At 45.6% G+C, this 23,188-nt stretch overlaps 1 protein-coding gene across 2 annotated transcripts in view; it reads right to left on the bottom strand.

Moving 5' to 3' along the window:
- Positions 1-23,188, bottom strand: part of col16a1 (collagen, type XVI, alpha 1) — a 367,062-nt gene that overhangs the window by 119,118 nt on the left and 224,756 nt on the right. For both annotated transcript variants that reach the window (XM_072548617.1, XM_072548616.1), the window contains exons 26-33: positions 22,775-22,810; positions 18,367-18,420; positions 17,309-17,362; positions 12,658-12,780; positions 9,129-9,236; positions 8,606-8,728; positions 1,430-1,483; positions 1,288-1,329 (exon numbers count right to left, since the gene is read on the bottom strand). In XM_072548617.1, the coding sequence (XP_072404718.1) occupies positions 1,288-1,329; positions 1,430-1,483; positions 8,606-8,728; positions 9,129-9,236; positions 12,658-12,780; positions 17,309-17,362; positions 18,367-18,420; positions 22,775-22,810 (594 nt within the window). The remainder of the gene's footprint in view (positions 1-1,287; positions 1,330-1,429; positions 1,484-8,605; positions 8,729-9,128; positions 9,237-12,657; positions 12,781-17,308; positions 17,363-18,366; positions 18,421-22,774; positions 22,811-23,188) is intronic.

Genomic DNA, 23,188 nt, shown 5'->3' with positions numbered 1-23,188 from the left:
TTTAGATTTCCAGCATCCGCGGTGCATCTTTTCCCCTCAGTTATTGGACTGTTTCCACAACATTGAGTTCAAGGTGAGTGGAAATAGCTTCATTTTAAATACTGGGAAACTGAAGTCATTGTCTACAATCCCTGCAACAATCTCCATTTTCCAGCAATTGACAGTAACCGTGTGCTCACTGTCAGACATTGGCTCACAATGGGACAATGGAGCAACATTAACGTTTTCATCCTTGTTCTCAAGTACCTCCAGGGCCTCACTGTAATCCATCATCTGCAATCACTGAATTTTTACCAACCGACGTTTCATGGCCAAGTCGTCAGCTCCAAGGAAATCTGTCCCTGACTCTTATTACTTTACTGTCATAGAACCACAGGCAAGAGGAGCAGGAGTAGGTCACTCAGCCCTTTGAGCCTGCTCTGCCATTCAAATCGATTGTGGCTAATCATTCGATTTCCGTTCTCATTTTCTCCCCCATATCCTCTAATCCTTTCAATTCTTCGAATTACAGCAAACCTTTCATTAACCAGCACCTTATAGGGTCAGGAGTGTGCCAGTTATCAGGACGCCTACATAATCAATGTAAAAACACACACTAATGTAATTCAGAGGGTACACACATCACTGTTACACTTTATTCACTGCATGAATCATACAAATAATAATGCAACTTTACATTAAATAAAAATTACCATCAGTCAGCCTTCTCACTTGCACCCTCAACTGACTACTTGGACATTGTAGTAGATTGTGATAACACAGTAAACGTCTGGTATTTCAAATATATAATTTTTGTGGCTTATTGAAAGTGCTGGTTCATAAGGTGCTGGTTAAAACACAGTTTGCTATATATCTAATTTCCTCTTGAAAACATTCGATGTTTTGGTCTCAATTACTTTCTGTGGCACAGAATTCCACAGGCTCACCACTCTCTGGGTGAAGAAACATCTCATCTCAGTCCTAAATGGTCTACCATGCATCCTTATATTGTGATCCTGGTTATGGATTCCCTGGTCATGAGGAACATCCTTCCTGCATTCACCCTAGTAGAATTGTCCTAATAGAATTTTATAGGTTTAGACGAGATCCCCTTCATTCCTCTCAACTCCAGTGAAAATAGTCTAACATCTGCTTTAACATGCTCCTTAAGATGTGTTTTGAGTAAACCATTGGTCATCTGATACGATATCTTCCTATTCACTGTCACATTTTGTTAATAAACACTTCTATGAAGTGCCCTAGGACATTTACAATATTGGTAGCAGCACCATATAAATGTTTACTCACCGGAACTCCAGGCAATCCTTTCCCTGGGGGCCCTGCCTGTCCCTATCAAACATCAAGAATCAAACCATTAACACATTAACCACATGAAGCTGCAACAAGCAAAAGATGGCACTGAACTCGACTGGAGAGACCTCACACTCACCTTTTCACCCTTCACTCCCGGAGAGCCCGTCAATCCCTGTCGTCCTGGTTCACCCTGAGTAAACCCAGCATTAAAGTTATTAAAATATTAGGCTTTTTGACACAAACATACACTTGTTTATACTTAATGATCTCCTTTCTTTTCCTGAAGACACCCACATTTGTTGTGATATTTCTGAGAGATCTGAAGGTCTTCTCCCTTTCCCTCCCTAACCTATATCTCACCCATGATTTCTTCATCAGGAATGAATCAGACAGAGACAAATACACACTTATAGCTGCACACAAGTCAGGAGTGCGGTGGAATACTCCCCACTTGCCTGGACGGGTGCAGCTCCAACAACAATCAAGAAGCTTGATACCATCCAGGACAAAGCAGCCTGCTTGACCGGCACCATATCCGTAAGTAACAACTCCCTCCATCACCGATGCTCAGTAGCAGCAGTGTGTACAATCTACAAGATGCACTGCAGACATACTTTAGACATTTCTGCATCACAACCAGCCATCCAAATTCATTTCCATCTAGAAGGACAAAGGCAGCAGATACATGGGAACACCAGCACCTATAAGTTCCTAATACTGGATTAGTGGTGCTGGAAGAGCACAGCAGTTCAGGCAGCATCCAACGAGCAGCGAAATCGACGTTTCGGGCAAAAGCCCTTCATCAGGAATAAAGGCAGTGAGCCTGAAGCATGGAGAGATAAGCTAGAGGAGGGTGGGGGTGGGGAGAGAGTAGCATAGAGTGCAATGGGTGAGTGGGGGAGGAGATGAAGGTGATAGGTCAAGGAGAAGAGGGTGGAGTGGATAGGTGGAAAAGAAGATAGGCAGGTCGGACAAGTCCGGGCAAGTCAAGGTGACAGTTACTGAGCTGAAAGTTTAGAACTAGGGTGAGGTGGGGGAAGGGGAAATGAGGAAACTGTTGAAGTCCACATTGATGCCCTGGGGTTGAAGTGTTCCGAGGCGGAAGATGAGGCGTTCTTCCTCCAGGCGTCTGGTGGTGAGGGAGCGGTGGTGAAGGAGGGCCAGGACCTCCATGTCCTCGGCAGAGTGGGAGGGGGAGTTGAAATGTTGCGCCACAGGGCAGTTTGGTTGATTGGTGCGGGTGTCCCGGAGATGTTCCCTAAAGCGCTCTGCTAGGAGGCGCCCAGTCTCCCCAATGTGGAGGAGACCGCATCGGGAGCAACGGATACAATAAATGATAAAGATGGATGTGCAGGTGAAACTTTGATGGATGTGGAAGGCTCCTTTAGGGCCTTGGATAGAGGTGAGGGAGGAGGTGTGGGCACAGGTTTTACAGTTCCTGCGGTGGCAGGGGAAAGTGCCAGAATGGGAGGGTGGGTCGTAGGGGGGGTGTGGACCTGACCAGGTAGTCACGGAGGGAACGGTCTTTGGGGAAGGCGGAAAGGGGTGGGGAGGGAAATATATCCCTGGTGGTGGGGTCTTTTTGGAGGTGGCGGAAATGTCGGTGGATGATTTGGTTGATGCGCAGGTTTGTAAGGTGGAAGGTGAGCACCAGGGGCGTTCTGTCCTTGTTACGGTTGGAGGGGTGGGGTCTGAGGGCGGAGGTGCGGGATGTGGACGAAATGCGTTGGAGGGCATCTTTAACCACGTGGGAAGGGAAATTGCGGTCTCTAAAGGAGGAGGCCATCTGGTGTGTCCTATGGTGGAACTGGTCCTCCTGGGAGCAGATACGGTGGAGGCGGAGAAATTGGGAATACGGGATGGCATTTTTGCAAGAAATAGGGTGGGAAGAGGTGTAATCCAGGTAGCTATGGGAGTCAGTGGGTTTGTAAAAAATGTTGGTGTCAAGTTGGTTGTCATTAATGGAGATGGAGAGGTCCAGGAAGGGGAGCGAGGTGTCAGAGATAGTCCAGGTAAATTTAAGGTCAGGGTAGAATGTGTTGGTGAAGTTGATGAATTGCTCAACTTCCTCGCAGGAGCACGAGGTGGCGCCAATGCAGTCATCAATGTAGCGGAGGAAGAGGTGGGGAGTGGTGCCGGTGTAATTACGGAAGATCAACTGTTCTACGTAGCCAACAAAGAGACAGGCATAGCTGGGGCCCATACATGTGCCCATGGCTACGCCTTTGGTCTGGAGGAAGTGGGAGGATTCAAAGGTGAAATTGTTAAGGGTGAGGACCAGTTCAGCCAAACGAATGAGAGTGTCAGTGGAAGGGTACTGTTGGGGACGTCTGGAGAGGAAAAAACGGAGGGCTTGGAGGCCCTGGTCATGGCGAATGGAGGTGTAGAGGGATTGGATATCCATGGTGAAGATAAGGCGTTGGGGGCCGGGGAAACGGAAGTCTTGGAGGAGGTGGAGGGCGTGGGTGGTGTCTCAAACGTATGTGGGGAGTTCCTGGACTAGCGGGGATAGGACAGTGTCAAGGTAGGTAGAGATGAGTTCAGTGGGGCAGGAGCATGCTGAGACAATGGGTCGGCCAGGGTGGTCAGGCTTGTGGATCTTGGGAAGGAGGTAGAACCGGGCAGTGCGGGGTTCCCGGACTATGAGGTTGGAAGCTGTGGGTGGGAGATCTCCTGAGGTGATGAGGTTCTGTATGGTCTGGGAGATGATGGTTTGGTGATGGGGGGTGGGGTCATGGTCGAGGGAGCAGTAGGAAGAGGTGTCCTCGAGTTGGTGTTTGGCTTCAGCGGTGTAGAGGTCAGTGCGCCAGACTACCACTGTGCCCCCTTTATCCGCTGGCTTAATGGTGAGGTTGGGATTGGAGCAGAGGGATTGGAGGGCTGCGCGTTGTGAGGGTGAGAGGTTGGAGTGGGGGAGGGGGGACGACAGGTTGAGGCGGTTAATGTCCCGGCGGCAGTTGGAAATGAAGAGGTCGAGGGCAGGTAATAGGCCAGCGCGGGGTGTCCAGGTGGATGCAGTGTGTTGGAGGTGGGCGAAGGGGTCCTCGGAAGGTGGGCGGGAGTCCCGATTGTGAAAGTAAGCTCGGAGGCGGAGGCGATGGAAGAATTGTTCGACGTCACATCGTGTATTAAATTCATTGATGCGTGGACGGAGGGGGATGAAGGTGAGTCCTTTGCTGAGGACTGATCGTTCGTCCTCAGTGAGTGGGAGGTCTGGAGGGATGGTGAAAACTCGGCGGGGCTGGGAGCTGGGATCTGGTGTGGGTGTGGAGCTGGGAGTGGGGTCGGAGCCAGTACCTGGAGTGGGTGTGATGGTGGGGGGAATGGGGATGGAGGCATGAGCCGGGGTGATGTTGCCCTCGGGGTTCTGGGGGGGTGATAGTGACAGTGGGGTCTGTGGGGGCCGTGTCAGCAGAATGCAGGTGAGTGGCGCTGGTGAAGGCGGAAGTGGTGGTGATCATGGCAGGAGGGGTGGCGGGAGTCACTGAGCGTGTGGCATCAGCGATGATGTGAGGGCCGGAAGTGGCTGTGGGAGTGGCCATGATGTGGGCGGAAGTGACATCATCAGTCAGCGTGGGGGTGGTAGCTGCATCAGCCGCATGGCTAATGGCGTTTCCGAGGCCAGGGGAATCTTCTGGAATGTTTGAGGAGCGCTGGTTATGGAGGTGGGTGGATAAAAGTTTGTTGTAGTTTTTGATGTTTGAGATGGAATTGAAATACTGTTTGTTGAGAGTATGAATTCTCCTGAGGATGTAGTACAGAGTGGGTCCTTTGCAATTCTGAGAGAGTGTGGCCCTCAGCTGAGGCAGGGCTGACTGGAGAGAGGTTAGGTGCCAGCGCATTGCTGCAAGCGTGGAGCGGAGGATCTTGAAGGAGAACTGTAGCTGGTGTTTTTGAATCTGTAGTCTGTACTGTTTTTCCTGTTCGGGTCCGAACTCTGCTGGTTTAAAGGTGGTCTGGAGTCCGTGTGGGATGAGTTGGTTACGGAGGCATGCACTGAGGAAGCAAATGTGGCTATGGTAGCGAGTTTGTTTCACGACATGGTTGAAGAGCTTCAGAGCAGAGGAAATGACCTGTGAGTTGCAGTGGGAGAGGGACTCCCTGAGATGCTTGTAGAGAGAGGAGGAAAACTTCTTCAAGGCAGGCATCCTTGCAAGAGGATTCGCAGTAGGGTTAAAATCAACAAGGTTAAAACAATGACTGCAGATGCTGAAAGGTTTTCAGCATCTGCAGTCATTGTTTTTACCTATAAGTTCCTAGCCAAACCATTCTCCATTCTGACTTGGGAATGTATCGCCATTCCTTCACTGTTGCTGAGTTAAAATCTTGGAATTCCCTTACTAATAGCATTGTGCACATTGACTGCAATAGTTCAAGAAGGCAATCCACCACCACGTTCTTAAGGGCAGTGTCGGAGGCTGAGGAGTGATCTTATAAAGGATTACAAAATCATAAGGGGCATATGGATAGGGTAAATAGACAGTTCTTTTCTCTGGGGCTGGGGAACCCAAAACTAGACAGCATAAATTTAAGGTGAGAGGGAAAAAATTAAAAGGGACCTAAGGGTTAACCTTTTCACTCGGAGGGTGGTATATGTATGGAATGAGCTGCCAGAGGAAATGGTGGAGGCTGTTACAATTACAACATTTAAAAGGCATCTGGATGGGTATAGAAATAGAAAGGGTTTATGGGAAAAGAGCCAAATGCTGGGAAATGGGACTAGATTCATTTAGGAGATTTGGTTGGCATGGGTGAGTTGAACTAGAGGGGCGGTTTCCATGCTGTACAGCTCTACGACTCTATGAAATGGGGACAGATAATAAATGTTGACCCAGTCAGCAATGCCATGAATGAATTAAAAAAAAACTCACAGAAGTCACACAAAGAATTGGTGTAAATGTTAGGATTCAGCTTGCCTGGACTTCCCCAGCTCACTCCACAGCCATCAGGCTACACTTTCCAGGTGGAAGCAGTGACTCATTGTGGAAAGTAAGTTCTAATGAACCTCGGAACAAAGGTGAGTCTGGGGCCCACATGGGTCAGGACACCAGACCTCAGTGAGGAGGACAAGAGAGGTGAGGAAGTCAAACTGGAGAGATTGGAAGATCTTGAGAGAGGTATTTGATGGATACAGCGGGTTCTTCAACAAGGTATTAATCCTTGACTATCCAGCAACCCAACCAGTGAGACCTTCATAGATGGCATAGGCATCTCCAAAGGTAAAATCCCAATGCTGTTTGGTGAAAGTCTGTACATGGCCATTAATTGGTAGAATTATACTGGAGGTGAGCCAGTTGATACACGAGGCACAGTGAACAATTTTACAGTCCCCATCCTACCTGGCAACTTGCCACAAGGAGCAGTGTACAATGACCATCAAATCAGGACCCCTCACCAAGACCCGGACAGATTTACAAACACACACTCACTCACAAGCACAGATGCATACACACACCGCGAGACACATACACAGATACAAGTGTACGTATACACACACACACACACACACACAAACACTCTCTCTCTCTCTCTCTCTCTCTCTCCCAGTGTCTGTGGGGGTTTCCTCTGGGTGCTCCGGTTTCCTCACACAGTCCAAAGATATGCAGGTCAGGTGAATTGGCCATGCTAAATTGCTCATAGTGGTAGGTGCATTAATTAGGGGTGAGTATAGGGTAGGGGGAATCAGTCTGGTGTGGATCTGTTGGGACAAAGGGCCTGTTTCCATACTGTGGGGAATCTAATCTAATCTAGATACATACATAGATTGGACAGTACGGCGGCTCAGTGGTTAGCACTGCTGCCTCACAGTGCCAGGAACCCGAGTTCGATTCCAGACTCGGACGACTGTCAGTGTGGAGTTCACACATTCCCCCTGTGTCTGCGTGGGTTGTCTCCCACAATCCAAAGATGTGCAGGTGAGGTGAATTGGCCTTCTAAAATTTCCCATAGCGTTCAGGGATGTGTAGATTAGGTGCATTAGTCAGGGGTAAATCTAGAGCAATTGGGTAGGGGAGTGGGTCTGGATGGGTTACTCTTTGAGGGCTGGTGGATTTGTTGGACTGAAGGGCCTGTTTCCACACTGCAGGGATTCTGTCATGATGGTGATGATTCTATGATGAGATACAAGCACAGACACACACATACACTGACAGACACATACACAGATGCAAGTACAGATACATATTCAGAGCACAAAGGCATATACAGACACTAGAACATACACTCATTCACAAGCACACACACACAAAAATAGACAACACCTTACAGCTACCAGCATGATGTCTTTATGCACATCAAATTACTGAGGCCGGTAGATAGAAAGTTTTGAGATGGAAGTATAAAGTCAGCAAAGGTAAAGTTGCCACAATTTTACGAGACCACAAGGCTGTTCCCTCATTAGAGAGAGATGGCTGGTGGTGGTTTAACCTGTGGCATCTCAGGCGAGGGGAAGGTTGAGAAGGAGAGTGCTCCATGGTAACCTTAGCCAGTGCAAGAATTGAACCCACACTGTTGGCATCTCTCCACATCACAAGTGAGCCATTTGGCGACATGAGCTAACTCACAACACCAAATGGGTTCCAAGCTGAAGTCTCCCAGATCATTAGGGTTTTTTTAGCATGTGAGACAAACAGCGGTAGCTTGGGAATTATGAAGGGAAATTATTGTTTTTTCCTATGGAGGTCGGGGGAGAGTGTGCAGTGAGCTGCCCAGCCCTGTGTCACTGAGATTCTGTGCCCGGTACCAGGGACTGGATGATTCTGTGTTGCTGCGGTATTTCCGTTCCCAGGAAATCTACAGCTCCCAGACATTCTCTTGGTAAGTCATGGCATTAATGATCTTCGCTTTGGCATCACTGTGACTTTTGGGAATAATCATCAAATTAACTTTACTATCTCCTTGGCTTTCAGGCTTTGCTTCACCCCAATCACTATCCTGAGCTTCACAGATGGGCTTGTGACCCTCTGATTTATCATAAATGGGCAGGTGGTGCCACCTTTTGGCAGCAGTGAGGTCGGTGAGTGATCCACCTGGAGTGTGACTGGACTACAATCCCATTGACTGAAAGGTGCAGAGGGTCATCAACACTGTCCTGGTGTCACACAGGTAGAAACACATCAGATACAAGAAACTGCGGATCAAAGAGAATAAGATCCAAGCCTAGGAAGGAAGCACAGAGGTTCAGGGAGAAATGGAGAGTATATATTTAAAGACACACAGCCCAGTGTTGTGCAAAACACTAAGCTCTATAGAACCTAGCCAGTGCCATACTCTCTGTACACTTCAGTGGCTTGCTTTAGTGACTATGCCTCACATGCTTTCCGGGTTCTCCTGTCCCTGGTGGTCCAGGGTCTCCTTGAGGGCCTGGTTTCCCTGGAAGTCCAATTACGTCTTTGAAGTCTTCTGGAATGGTAGGGCAAACCTCACACTGATCCCCCTGCACAAGAGAACAAGGCATTAGTCAAGACAACATTCATCTAATTAAACCTGATAAACTCATAGCTCGCAACAGAAAGATTTGGACAGATCACCAGAAACAGGGTGAATAAAGAGTTTGATGAATTATTGAAGGATTTTAATCAGACCACCTAACAATATTTGATGTTCATGGAAATGTAATTCATATTATGAAACCAGCAAGTGTAACTTAATCACTATTGTCTGAGAATTATTCAGATAAATCTGCTCTAGATTCTCGCCAGGTGAATATATACTTTCTGAGGTGCGATGCCAAGAATCAGACAATTTCTTCAGGTGGTGTCTAAGTCCGTCCATGCCCCTCTCCTTTGTGCTACAGCTCAGTGCAGGTAAGGGCAGATGACACCTTGATGACTCACCTTTTCCCCTTTCAGCCCATGACGGCCCCGTGTCCCTGGGAATCCAGGAATACCCGGAATTCCTTTCTCCCCCGGCTCTCCTCTGTCACCCTTTGGTCCTGGGTCACCCTATATGAACAGGATGACCATTGGTGAACATAAATTACAAATAAATATGTGAATATACAGATTATACATTCAAAAAAAGAGGGACTTTTTTATTTTAAAGGCATCAGTTGATAGGAATAGAAAGCGGGAATAAGGCATTGAAATAAAGGATTGGCACTGATCATATATTGAATGCTGGCTTGAAGAGCTGAATGGCCTACTCTGTCTGCTTGTTTCTATGTTTACACACCCATCAATTTGGAATTTAAATCTGAAGCACTCACTCAGCTGGTCACAGTGTCAATAGCAGCCATTTGCTCTTTTATTACTCCTGGGACCTAGAGAAAGGCTCTTCACAGAGGCATTCATATGTCTAGGACAGGAAAGGTCATCGCCTTTCCACCGAGTCAGGTATTTCGCCAGGAGGAGGATAGAGCTGGAGAATGAGATGCTATGGTGTGAGTGGGGAACATACCAGCCTTTATGTTGATTTAATCACACAACCCTAGCACACATAGGCTCATGGGGAAGCTGCTATCTCCTCCAGGATTCCCAAACCATTGGGTAAACTGGAGCTCCATCGTTGGAAGGTGGTGAAGATACAGATCCGTATGTGATTATTCCATTATGAGGCCAAGCTTGACTTGCTGGCTGCCACTGTATTATTGAGAGTGGAACAGGTTATAACAAGTTAGTTATAATAGAGGGTTGCACGGTGGAGGAGCAGAGTGGGCCCAGGACATTCAAATCCTGAATACAGAGAAATTTACAAACCACACAAGGTTTGGAGCATCTCCAACCAGTGGAGTGGAATCACCTCACCTTACTGTCTTTACCACCAGCAATGAATCCTATGGTTCCACTAACCAGAAACTGAGGTGGGTCAGCAACGTAGTGCAGTGCCTACTAGAAAAGGTTACAGAATGGGAATTCTCATCTCCTAACTCCCCAAATCCTGTCCAGCATCTGCAAGGCAAAACACAGTAGTGTGATGGGATACTCTCTATTTCTTTGGATCACTGCAGCTTAAAAACATTCAACAGGTATAAAAGTGGCAGTGGCAACGTGGTCACTAAACTGGCTAAGTGTTAGGTGACAGAGGTAAAAACAAGGACTGCAGATGCTGGAAACCAGAGTCTAGATTAGAGTGATGCTGGAAAAGCACAGCAGGTCCGGCAGCATCCGAGGAGCAGGAAAATCGACGATTCGGGCAAAAGTCCTTCATCAGGAATAGAGGCCTCTCGGATGCTGCCGGACCTGCTGTTAGGTAACAGAGTCATGGTCAACGGATATTTTTCAGGCTGGAGGAAGGTTTGCAGTTGAGTTCCCCAGGGGTCGGTATTGGGACCTTTAACCTTATACATCTCAATGGGTCTTAGTGTGCATGGAACAATCACCAAGTTTGCAGATAATACTAAATGTGGAAGAATTGCAACCAGTGAGGAACTCCAAAAGGACATCTCAAAATTGGTGGAGTGGGCAGATAGGTGGTGACTGAGTTTCAAAGAAGTGAAATGTGAGGTAATGCACTTTGGTGGGAAGAACACTGAAAGACAATTTGGAGAGAGTACAATTCAGTAGGGGGTATGGGTGTTTTTGTGCACAGATTATTGAAGTTGGCAGGACAGGTGGAGAGTAGTTAATCAAGTATACAGTGTCCTCAGCTTTATTAATAGGGACAGAGCGTGAAAGAGCAAGGACGTGTTGCGACACGGAAGTCAAATCTCTCGGTTAATTAAAACCAAATTCTCAGAAAAGCTCACCTTGCCTTGTAATCTGTTAGAATGTGTGACAGAAAGAGAACTCCTAATTTCCACTATTTAAAGAAAAATAACAACTTATTTTCTGAACCCTAATAGCAAACACGAAATTAAAACTATTAAATCCAAGCCAACTTTTTTCTTAACTAATTATTATCTGATTCCAACTTTATAAAAATACTGCTCCAATAGCATTATATTAACTACATCTTAAGTCCCCACAATCTCTGATGCTGTCTTCTTTCCAGTCTTCCGATTGTGCTGTCTTCTCCCTGGTCATCTTTGTTCTTTTTACTGTGAGTATTTTTACAGGAAAAGATATCTTTTGCTGGATAATGCCTTCTGAAATTTCTTTGAGTTCAAGATGTTTATTTCTTCAGATGACAATTGCTCTCCAGCTCTACGGCAGTTGCTTTGACCAGTTTTCAAAACGCCTATGTTTTTTATACCTCCAACATTGTTCCATCTCATTGGTCTGATGTTATCAGTACAATAAATTCAAACTCAATTGGGTTTTAGTATTGTGGGCATAATTTAAATTAATTGGTTAAACTTGAACTGTTGTCAAAACAGCAACCAAAACTCAGGTATCCATTTAACAAACAATTGCTATTTTGGAACAGACTAGCTGTTCTGGCAGCTATAGCTGCATTTTAAATTTACTCTAAGATTCAGAAAACTCTTACTATCTTAAAGTGAACATACACTCTTTCAACTTTGTCCCACCTTAAGAAAAAGTGAACCATCATAATGAAAACTCTGCTGGTTGGAATCATACTTTGCACATAGGAATGTGGTTTTGGCTGTTGGAGATCAGTCATCTCAGTTCTAGGGCATCTCTTTCAGTGCTCCTCAGGGTGGGTGTTTTTAATCAAGCCAGACTTATTGTGACACTTCTGGAGCTGGTGGAAGTTGAAGCCACAGATTTCCATTTCCTCAGGGTGGTGTTCTTAGCCTGTCTTCAGCTATTTCATCAATGACCTTCCCTCCATCATAAAATCAGAAGTATGGATGTTTGCTGATGATAGCACAATGCTCAGAATAATTTATGACTCCTCAGGTCCTGAAACAACCTGTGTCCATATGCAGTAAGACCTGGATAACATTTGGGCTTGTGCAATTAAGTGGCAATTAACATTCGAGCAGCACAAACGCCAGGCAATGATTAACTCCAGCACAAGAGAATCAATGACCATAACCGAATCCCTCACTCTCAACATCCCGGATGACGGTTGGTGGTGGTGGGGGAGGGGGAGGGGGTTCCCATTGACCAGAATCTGAACTGGTTTTGCTATATAAACACAGTGGCTACATTATCAATTCTGTCGTGAGTACCTCACCTCCTGAATCTCCAGTCTGCAAGACATAACTCAGGAATGTGATTGGGTACTCTCCACTTGCCTGGATAAGTGCAGCTCCAACAATACCAATCCATTTGATCATCACCCCATCCACTACCTTCAACACTACCTACAATGGCCTAGTAGCTGTTCAGTTCAAGGGCAATTAGGGATGGGTAATAAGTGCTGGCCTAGTCAGTGATATCCACATCCCATGAGTGAATTAAAAATGGTCAGGAAGATGTTAATTGTTCTGATTGCACACACTTGACAGAATTGTTCCCAATCTCAGATGATGATAGGCACACAGATAGCATTGTTCATTGTTGTGGAATTCCTCACCTTTATTCCAGGCTGGATAAGAGGTGCAGGCTGTTTTTCGGACAGGCTCCCGTTTCCGTCATCTGGGGGACTTATTTTAAGATGAGCCACTTGAGCCGTTGGGCAGAGCCCACATCCATCGCCCTGGACCATAAAGAGAAAGGCAGTGCTCTCAGTGACCCACACCACATCTGCACCATTCCACATCGGCAATCACACACACTGCCAACCCAGAACCCACTTACACACCATTCAACAAATCATGCATTGTGGTTATGGATATGCAACTTCGTAGGCACCATACAATTTCAATCCTGCATTATACCTGCCCCTTGCTGCACTCCTGATTCGTCATTTGCTTCATCACCCGCTCGCTTCATCCCACAGAGTCACACTTCCTCCCCCTCTGCCATCTTCCTCACTGCCTCCCAGCGTCTCCCCCACTGACATTTATGGAGGTCATTGCCAATTGTACCAACAGAAACAGATGATCAGACCTCTGTTTCTCCAGATGATTTCTTTATGAAAGAACAGCTGAGCTCCCAGATGTAGTCAGTCGAGCAGGATATACTTTTCCCTACTTGAAGCGCAGTGTTACCTTTGACTGACTGAATCTTTACAAGGTTACTAGTTAAAAGTTATTATGTCTTTGTTTCTTAACGTTATTTGGGCAAGATTGAGAGAGGGGAAATGGAGTAAAACTACTTAATCAATACAATGAATGGCTATGTGTGACTGATATTTTAAAAATGCCGTTAAGAACTGTTTCTTTTCAAGGAGATTTTGGACTGGCTCTTTTTCTTATGAACATTTCATGACTCGACACAGTCACTACAGCGATTGATCATGTACACAGTACACATGGGTGAAATGGAGTGATGGAAAGCACAAAGAAAGGGGCATAGGGCATGGGGGCTATGAAGGCACATGAGGTCCAAATCAAATATCAGGTAGTCTTTACACGATGCCATGGTTACCCCTATCCCTCACACCCATATCCCCAGTGAAGAGTCGAGAGGGAGCCTGCCCATGATCCCGATGGCTGCTCTAGAGAAACCGAACACAGGGAGAAGCACTGATTTGTGTTAAGGTGAGCCTCCACCCACTGTCTCAGGAGGGAGTCCGGTTTATAGAGCTTTCAGCTAATTGGGAGGCTGTTAGTCCCCACAGTGCCACTGGGATACTGTGGTCAGTTCTGAGACTGCAGGCAATTCCATTGTGCAGAGCAGGCCAGCTAAGTTAGTTTCTGGAGCTGCGGGTGGATCCAAATAAGGAGATATAGGGCAAGGTTCAAGAGGACAGGTATACATGTGGTGCTCAGCACATGACAAGCTCACTACCTGCCACAGGTTAATATGAGCTGTGGCAGGATGGGGCCTTAGAACACAGAACATAGAACAATACAGCACAGAACAGGCCCTTCAGCCCACGATGTTGTGCCGAACAATTGTCCTAGCTTAAGCACCCATCCATGTACCTATCCAATTGCCGCTTAAAGGTCACCAATGATTCTGACTCTGCCACTCCCACAGGCAGCGCATTCCATGCCCCCACCGCTCTCTGGGTAAAGAACCTACCCCTGACATCCCCCCTATACCTTCCACCCTTCACCTTAAATTTATGTCCCCTTGTAACACTCTGTTGTACCCGGGGGAAAAGTTTCTGACTGTCTACTCTATCTATTCCTCTGATCATCTTATAAACCTCTATCAAGTCACCCCTCATCCTTCGCCGTTCCAATGAGAAAAGGCCTAGCACTCTCAACCTATCCTCGTACGACCTATTCTCCATTCCAGGCAACATCCTGGTAAATCTTCTCTGCACCCTCTCCAAAGCTTTCACATCTTTCCTAAAGTGAGGCGACCAGAACTGCACACAGTACTCCAAATGAGGCCTAACCAAGGTCCTGTACAGCTGCAACATCACCTCACGACTCTTGAATTCAATCCCTCTGCTAATGAACGCCAATACACCATAGGCCTTCTTACAAACTCTATCCACCTGAGTGGCAACTTTCAAAGATCTATGAACATAGACCCCAAGATCCCTCTGCTCCTCCACCTTACTAAGAACCCGACCGTTAACCCTATATTTCGCATTCTTATTTGTCCTTCCAAAATGGACAACCTCACACTTGACAGGGTTGAACTCCATCTGCCACTCCTCAGCCCAGCTCTGCATCATATCTAAGTCCCTTTGCAGCAGACAACAGCCCTCCTCACTATCCACAACTTCACCAATCTTCGTATCATCTGCAAATTTACTGACCCACCCTTCGACTCCCTCTTCCAAGTCATTAATAAAAATTACAAACAGCAGAGGACCCTGCTAATCCCTATGGAACTCCACTTGTATCTGGGCTCCAGGCTGAATATTTACCATCTACCACCACTCTCTGACTTCGACCGGTTAGCCAGTTCTCTATCCAACTGGCCAAACTTCCCACTATCCCATGCCTCTTGACGTTCCGCATAAGCCTACCATGGGGAACCTTATCAAATGCCTTACTAAAATCCATGTACACTACATCCACTGCTCTACTCTCATCCACATGCTTGGTCACCTCCTCAAAGAATTCAATTAGACTTGTAAGGCAAACCTACCCTTCACAAATCTGTGCTGGCTGTCCCTAATCAAGCAGTGTCTTTCCAGATACTCATAAATCCTATCCATCAGTACCCTTTCCATTACTTTGCCTACCACCGAAGTAAGACTAACTGGCCTGTAATTCCCGGGGTTATCCCTATTCCCTTTTTTGAACAGGGGCACAACATTCGCCACTCTCCAGTCCCCTGGTACCACCCCCATTGACAGTGAAGACAAAAAGACGGCTCTGCAATTTCCTCTCTTGCTTCCCACATAATCCTAGGATATGTCCTGTCAGGCCCGTGGGACTTGTCTATCCTCAAGTTGTTCAAAATGTCCAACACATCTTCCTTCCTAACAAGTATCTCTTCTAGCTTACCAGTCCGTTTCACACTCTCCTCTTCAACAATATGGCCCCTCTCGTTTGTAAATACTGAAGAAAAGTACTCATTCAAGACCTCCCTTATCCCTTCCGACTCAATACACAGTCTCCCATTACTGTCCTTGATCGGACTTACCCTCGTTCTCATCATTCTCAGGTTTCTCACATACGCATAAAAGCCTTGGGGTTATCCTTGATCCTATCCGCCAAAGATTTTTCATGCCCTCTCTTAGCTCTCCTAATCCCTTTCTTCAGCTCCCTTCTGGCTATCCTGTATCCCTCCAACGCTCTGTCTGAACCTTGTTTCCTCAACCTTATGTAAGCCTCCTTCTTCCTCTTTACAAGACATTCAACCTCCCTCGTCAACCAAGGTTCCCTCACACGACCATCTCTTTCCTGCCTGACAGGTACATACATATCAAGGACACGTCGTATCTGTTATTTGAAAAAGTTCCACATTTCAATGACGTCCTTCCCTGACAGTCTATGCTCCCAACTTATGCTCCTCAAATCCTGTCTTACAGCATCGTATTTACCCTTCCCCCAGTTGTAAAACCTGCCCTGTTGCACGTACCTATCTCTCTCCATAACCAAGGTGAAAGTCACAGAATTGTGGTCACCATCCCCAAAATGCTCACCCACTAACAAGCCCATCACTTGTCCCGGTTCGTTACCAAGTACCAAATCCAATATGGCCTCTCCTCTGGTTGGACAATCTACATACTGAGTTAGAAAAACTTCCTGGACACACTGCACAAACACCGCCCCGTCCAATCTACTTGATCTAAAGAGCTTCCAATCAATATTTGGGAAGTTGAAATCGCCCATGACTACTACCCTATGGCTTCTGCTTGGGAATGGGCCTTGGGAGTGGACCTTGGGAGTGGGCATCTCCTCAACTGGAGGCAAGGCCATCCATGGAACTTTGTAACCCAGACTTCATTAGGGCAGAGGGGGAAAGCAGGAAGGCCCCTCAGCAGCAAATTCTGTCGTCATTAAATGCACACCCCACACTGGCTACAAGGGGGTGTGCTGTGAAATAACTCCATAGAAGTTGGTATCCTGTCACCAAATCAACCTTTATTTACACAAGTCCTTGACATTGAGCCAGCTCCCCAGCTCTTAGAGTGAACAAGACATCTGTAATTCCTGTTCTTCTCTGTCAGTCAGGACCCCCAGATTAGACCAGTTTATCAGCTCCAATCAGGGAACTCATATTCTATGAGGACCACCTGGATGACCTCGTGATAATCACTACAGGATTATGGGTGCAAGTTTCTGTCCATCACCTCAAGATCTAAAATAATAGTCAATGAAATACATTTGAGGTGTTGTGATGTAGGGAATCACAGCAACCAATCATGCACAGCAACAGTAATGAATGAAATGACCACACAATCTTTTGTATTAATAATGGCTGGAGGTTAACATTAGGTGGGAACGTGGGAAATTTCCCCTTCTATCAGATATGGTCATGGGACTTTGTATGTCCTCCTGACTCATCAGATGGAGGTCATTAACGTTTCATTGCAAAGAAGGAATTTCCAACATTCTCTCAATAGTGCACTACACCATCAGCCTGAATTATGGCGTCAGGACTCCAGAGTGAACAGGATCGTTTCAGTCATGCCTCCCACCAACAGATGGCAGCAGAACAAAGCAGAAATCAAACTGAAACAAAATACAATTCTTCATAACACAAACCTTCTCTCCTTTGGGTCCTGGAGCTCCTGTGATCCCTCGATCTCCCTGATCACCCTTAAAAAAACAGAGTGCTGATGAAGTACTCATTCGTCAGTGCAACACAGAGATAGATTTCAAATACGTTCTTAGCTAAAAAGAAATCCCCATTACTTTTCACCCTCTCTCTTGCAAAGTCGAGACTTTGACTGGGTCAAAGGTAATGGATTCACCTAGGAATGAGTGTTCAGTCTTATTTGACAACTCACTTGTCCATGAGAGTTTTAATTCAATCTGTATCTGCTGATCTTTAAGATTCCAGTTGTCAGTGATCAGGGGTTATGTCGAACTGAGATCACAGGCCAGAAATCCTGTTCCAGTTTATATCAAAAACATTCCAATGCTCAATGTTTTACACTACAAGAATATAGGATCTTGGGTTACATTGAGATATAGTGTACAAAAGCAGGGATGTTATGCTGAATCTTTACAAAGCTCTGGTTAGGCTATAACCCACATCCTGTGTGATCATCACAGGATTGAGATGATGCAGAGGAGGTTTCCCAGATGGTTCCAGGGTTTGTGAGATTTTAGCTCCAAGGTTAGGGTGAAGAAACTTTTGGGGCTGTTCTCAATGGAACTAAGAGGATTCAGGACAGATTCGAGAGAGGTATTCAAGATCCTTACAGATCCAAATAAGGAAGACAAAGGGATGGCGCAATGGCTAAGGGAGACAGATTTAAGGATATGTGTGTATGTGTGTGTGTGTGGGGTGTATGGATAGATTGCATGGGGTTAGTGGGGAGAGGCGGGAGGGGAAAGGTGGAAGTGGTCGTGGTGTTGGCAATGTATAAAACCAGTAGCAATGACCTGGAACTCAATACATGAGGACTTTGGAAGAACAGATTGACAATAATTTTAAAAGGAAATTGGAAGAGCAGGAAGTAAATCTGCAGCACCGTGATCGTAAACCAGAGGAATGGGACGGATTGGACTGCTCTGCAGACAGCCAGCACAGTGCTTGAATATTCAGTCACTGAGCCTTGGGTGAAAAGTGCAAGTTAAGAGATCCAAGCGCTTACCTTGTTGCCCTTTTCTCCTTCATGCCCTGGGATCCCCTGATTACCTCGTTTCCCCTTTAACAAGACAAAAGTAAACACAATGTTGGGAAAAGGTGACAAAAACAATCGACTCAACAAAGGCATGCTTTTGTCTAACATCTTTCAGAACTTCAAGACATCCTGAAAATGCATAAACAGACAATGGAAAGTAGAACCACTGACATGGTGGAAATGCAGCAGCCTATTTCTGCACAACAAGATCCCACAATCAAGAATGTGGAAATGTGTTGGTTGAGTGATGCACCTCTGTTTCCATTCTGTTCTGAGGATGTGGGCCCTGGCAGTTCACAGCCATTACTGGTAATGGCTTGGAGGATCCTTCAATGCAGAAGATTCTCTGATCTTCAATTTTTATTATTGCTAAAACTTCCCCACAGTGTAAAAATTGGAGTCAGCTTCCTCTACCTTCATCTTGGACAGTTGCCCAAATGAGTTGGGGCAGATTGGTTTCCTCTTACCTGTCCTTGCTGGGCCCTGGCCAGCCCATAGTTCCTCAGCATCAATTAAAATTAGTTCAGTGGGCATCCTGAGCTTGTGCTTTCCCTGACAGATAATACTCCAGCAAAAAAACACCTGTGTAAACCAGATCCGATACCTAGCACGATATCCCCAAGGATGGAGTTGGGTGGGAGGGTCTGGGCGTTGGGGACTACCAATTTCAGGTAACTTTTCAACATTTATTCCTAACTCACCTCCTGGGACGATATGCTCTTATGCAGCAGCAAGAAGGGTTCAGTCTCAGAGGGAACCGATAGTTCAACAACATGACTCAAACTTTGTTATGGATTTACATGGACGCTAAGGCTGCAGTCTGCCCAAGTGAACACTAACAGGAGGAAGCTGTCTCCCTGTGGACTTGTGAGAAAAATGATCCTGATAAATAATTAATAATTGAGAAATACTTATCTCAATTATTTTTTATTTACCCAGTGATGTGGATGAAATATGCAGTGTAGACGACTATCTGGAATCAGTAAGCCTCAGAGTAAATCTTTCTGAACTGTATCCCATCAAACACTCCCAGGACAGGTACAACATGAGGCTGGATACAGAATAAAGCTCCCTCTACACTGTCCCGTCAAACACTCCCAGAACAGATGCAACACAACGTCTGATACAGAATAAAGCTCCCTCTACACAGTTCCTATTAAACAATCTCAAAGACAGGGACAGCACAGGGTAGTAAATAGACTAAAGCTCTCTCTATACTGTCACCTCTATACTGTGGGCGGCACGGTGGCACAGTGGTTAGCACTGCTGCCTCACAGCGCCTGAGACCCGGGTTCAATTCCCGCCTCAGGCAACTGTGTGGAGTTTGCACGTTCTCCCCGTGTCTGTGTGGGTTTCCTCCGGGTGCTCTGGTTTCCTCCCACAGTCACAAAGATGTGCAGGTTAGGTGAATTGGCCATGCTAAATTTCCCATAGTGTTAGGTAAGGGGTAAATGTAGGGGTATGGGTGGGTTGCGCTTCGGTGGGTCGGTGTGGACTTGTTGGGCCAAAGAGCCTGTTTCCACACTGTAATGTAATCTAATCTAACCACCTAACAGGCCCGGGACAGGGACAGCACAGTATTGGATACAGAATAAGCTTTCTCTACATGCCCCTCTCAAACACTCCCAGGACAGGTACAGATAGAGAGTAAAGCTCCTTCTGCATTTCTCCCATCAAACACTTCCAGGAAATGTACAACATGAGGTAACAGAAGGATAAAGCTCTCCATACATTGCCCCTATCAAAACCTCTCAGGATGGAGACAGTACAAGGGTAGATACAGAATAAAGCTCCCTCTACACTGTCACCTTCAAACATTTCCAGGACAGATAAGGCAGTTTCTTTCTGTGTGGAAACTGGCCCTTTGGCCCAACAAGTCCATACCACCCAGACCCTATTATCCTGTATTTACCTCTGACTAATGCATCTAACCTACACTTCCCTGCACACTACTGGCAATTTACCTGACCTGCACATCTTTAGATTGTGGGATGAAACCGGAGTACCCGGAGGAAACCCATGCAGGCACAGGGAGAATGTGCAAATACCTACACACAGTGCTAACCATTGAACCACTGTGCCACTCTCTACACTGTCCATGTCTGACTCCCAGAACAGGTACAACACGAAGTTAGATACAGAGTATCTCACTGGGCTAGGTACAGCACAGGGTTAGATACAGTGTAAAGCTATCTCTATACTGGTCCATCCAATACTCCCAGGACAGGCACAGCACATAGTCAGACACAGAATAAAGCTTCCTCTGCACTGTGCCCATAAAATACTTCAAAGACAGGTACAAAATGGGTTAGGTACAACACAGGGTTAGATACAGAATAAACATCTCTCTACTCTTTTAACCTGAATTTAAAACAGTCTTTATTCTTTTAAACTGAAGGTAAAATTGCCTTGACACTGTCACGTCTAACACTGCTGGGACAGGGACAGCATGAGGTTAGATGCAAAGAAATGTACCCTCTACTCTTTTAAACAAAAAAGTAAATGGAGAGTAAAGCTCCCTTGACACTGTGCCCATCAAACACTCCAAGGTCAGGGACAGTGCAAGGTCAGATACAGAGTGAAGCTTCCTCTATTCTTTAAAACTGAAACTTAATATTTTTTGTACTCATAAATTGAAAGTAAAGCTCGCTTGACACTGTCCTCTTCAACAGTGCCAGGACAGGTACACCATGGGATCATAGATACAGAGTAAGCTTCATCTATACTGGCCCCATCTGATGTTCCCAGGACAGCAACAGCTCAGGTTCAGGTACAGAGTAAAGCTCTCTCTATATTGTTCCCATCAAATATTCGCAGGACAGGTGCAGCTAGGGTTAGCAACAGATGTAGAATAAAGCTCCCTCTATACTGTCTGCATTAAACACTCCCAGGAATAGCATGTGGTTAGGTACAAAATAGGGTTGGCTATTGCACGAGGTTAGATACAGAATAAAGCTCCTCTGCTCTTTTAACCTAAAAGTAAATGGAAAGTGAAGCTTTCTCTCCCATTTTTAACCTGGAAGTAAAACTGCCTTTACTCTTTGAAAGTGAAAGTAAAGCTCCCCAAGCTTTAAAGTCCCAACCTAACACTCCCAGATCAGGGACAGCACATGTTACATAGATAGTAAAGCTCCTTTTACACTGTCCCCAGCAAGCACTCCAGGATAGGGACAGCACAGGGTTAGGTATAACATGGTGTTCGGTACAGAATAAAGCTCCCTCTACATTGTCCCTATCAAACACTTCCAATTTAAATAAAAGGAACATAAATATTAGGTTACGATACGGAGGAGTTTCCAGGAAAACGTTGAAAGAGAAGTAGTTAAGGATGAAATTACTTCCATCTTAAGAGGATATGAAGAGAGATAAACAGATATTTTAAGGGTGCAATGAGAAAGAGGAAAGCATTCAAGACTGTCGTGAGAGTGCGGTTTAGACCCTCGGTAACATCTGTGAAGATGAAGATTGCAGCACTGCAGATGTTAGATAAGCCGCATAGTCTAGGCAGTTGGGTGTTAAGAGGGAATTTAATTGTCATCTTGATTCAGGCAAACTATCAGAAAGGCAGTGCCTCTTCTGAATATGTCTGTGTTATTTACAGCAGCACATCAGTTGACCATATTGTACTTAATAATGACCATCACAAGGTAGGTTTGAGCGACAATCTAAGTGTGAGAGTATTTAGTACATTGTCATCAGAATATGATAAATGAAATGTCTTGACTAAAGCTGAGAATTGTGAAACTACTGGAAGATTCTAGATTTTGGTGAGCCTGATTTCAGTGAAATCAGACAGAGACTGTCCACAGTAAACTAAACAACTGTTAATAGGTAAAACCGAAGAAGATCAATAGGAAATGTTCAAACAAAAGTTTAATTTAACATTCAAATAGTTCAACCCTAAGCAACAAGAATTCTTCTTACCAGAGGTAGGTGACACCATGAAGCTAAAAGGAGGTGCCTGCAAAAATGCCGGGGTAACAGCATAGGTTCCAACAGTTAGGAAAGATCTGGGACAAGTTGTGTACATGGAGTCAGGTCTAAGATAACTTCACTGAGTGGCAGAACAGACCTGAGGGGCTTGAACGGCCATTTTCTGATCCTTTAATCTCAGGGGTGGTGCATCTAGGTTATTGCAAAACAAATGCTTTTGTGCTGGGGATTCACCATCATTCCATTATAATCCTTACCAGCCTGTAGGAAGAAGTGTCAGTGGATACCCAGCTCAGTTCACTGAGATGGGAAGCTCACTGTTTCCTTCCATTGAATCCTTGTCTCATTGCACTCCACCCTGGGTGAAGGCACAGTTTTGTGTTCTACCGTGACTCATGTAAGACAAGAGACAGCTAAGCAAGTGAGGAATGATCACTGTACTCACGGTTTTCCCAGAGGCTCCTGGTTTGCCGACGTTACCCTGTGAAATGGAGACTTGTCACTTGAACAGTATATGACAACCAGTGATTCCAGTCTGATTGAAGATTCTCATCTCACTACAAATTCCATGATTCTGACTTTAGCTGAACTTGGTGAACCACAGGACTCACATTTACACAATGTTAAAACTAAATTGATGCTCTTCTCCAAACTTCCACTGATTAAGCCACAAAAGGAAGATGCTAAAAGGAGCAGCTCTGAAGATTTGTTACAATTCAATGAAGCGAAGAGAGTTATTTCAGGGAAATGTGGGCTGCTTTGTGACAGACTTGAGTAATAATGTGATCGGACGTCAGGAAATAACACTTATTGAAACAAAAAGACTTATACTTACATTGCTTCAGTCTCCAGAAAATGG

Source organism: Chiloscyllium punctatum, chromosome 27, assembly GCF_047496795.1.
Source record: "Chiloscyllium punctatum isolate Juve2018m chromosome 27, sChiPun1.3, whole genome shotgun sequence".
Lineage (NCBI taxonomy): Eukaryota > Metazoa > Chordata > Chondrichthyes > Orectolobiformes > Hemiscylliidae > Chiloscyllium > Chiloscyllium punctatum.
This window is presented reverse-complemented; position numbering and strand designations above follow the sequence as displayed.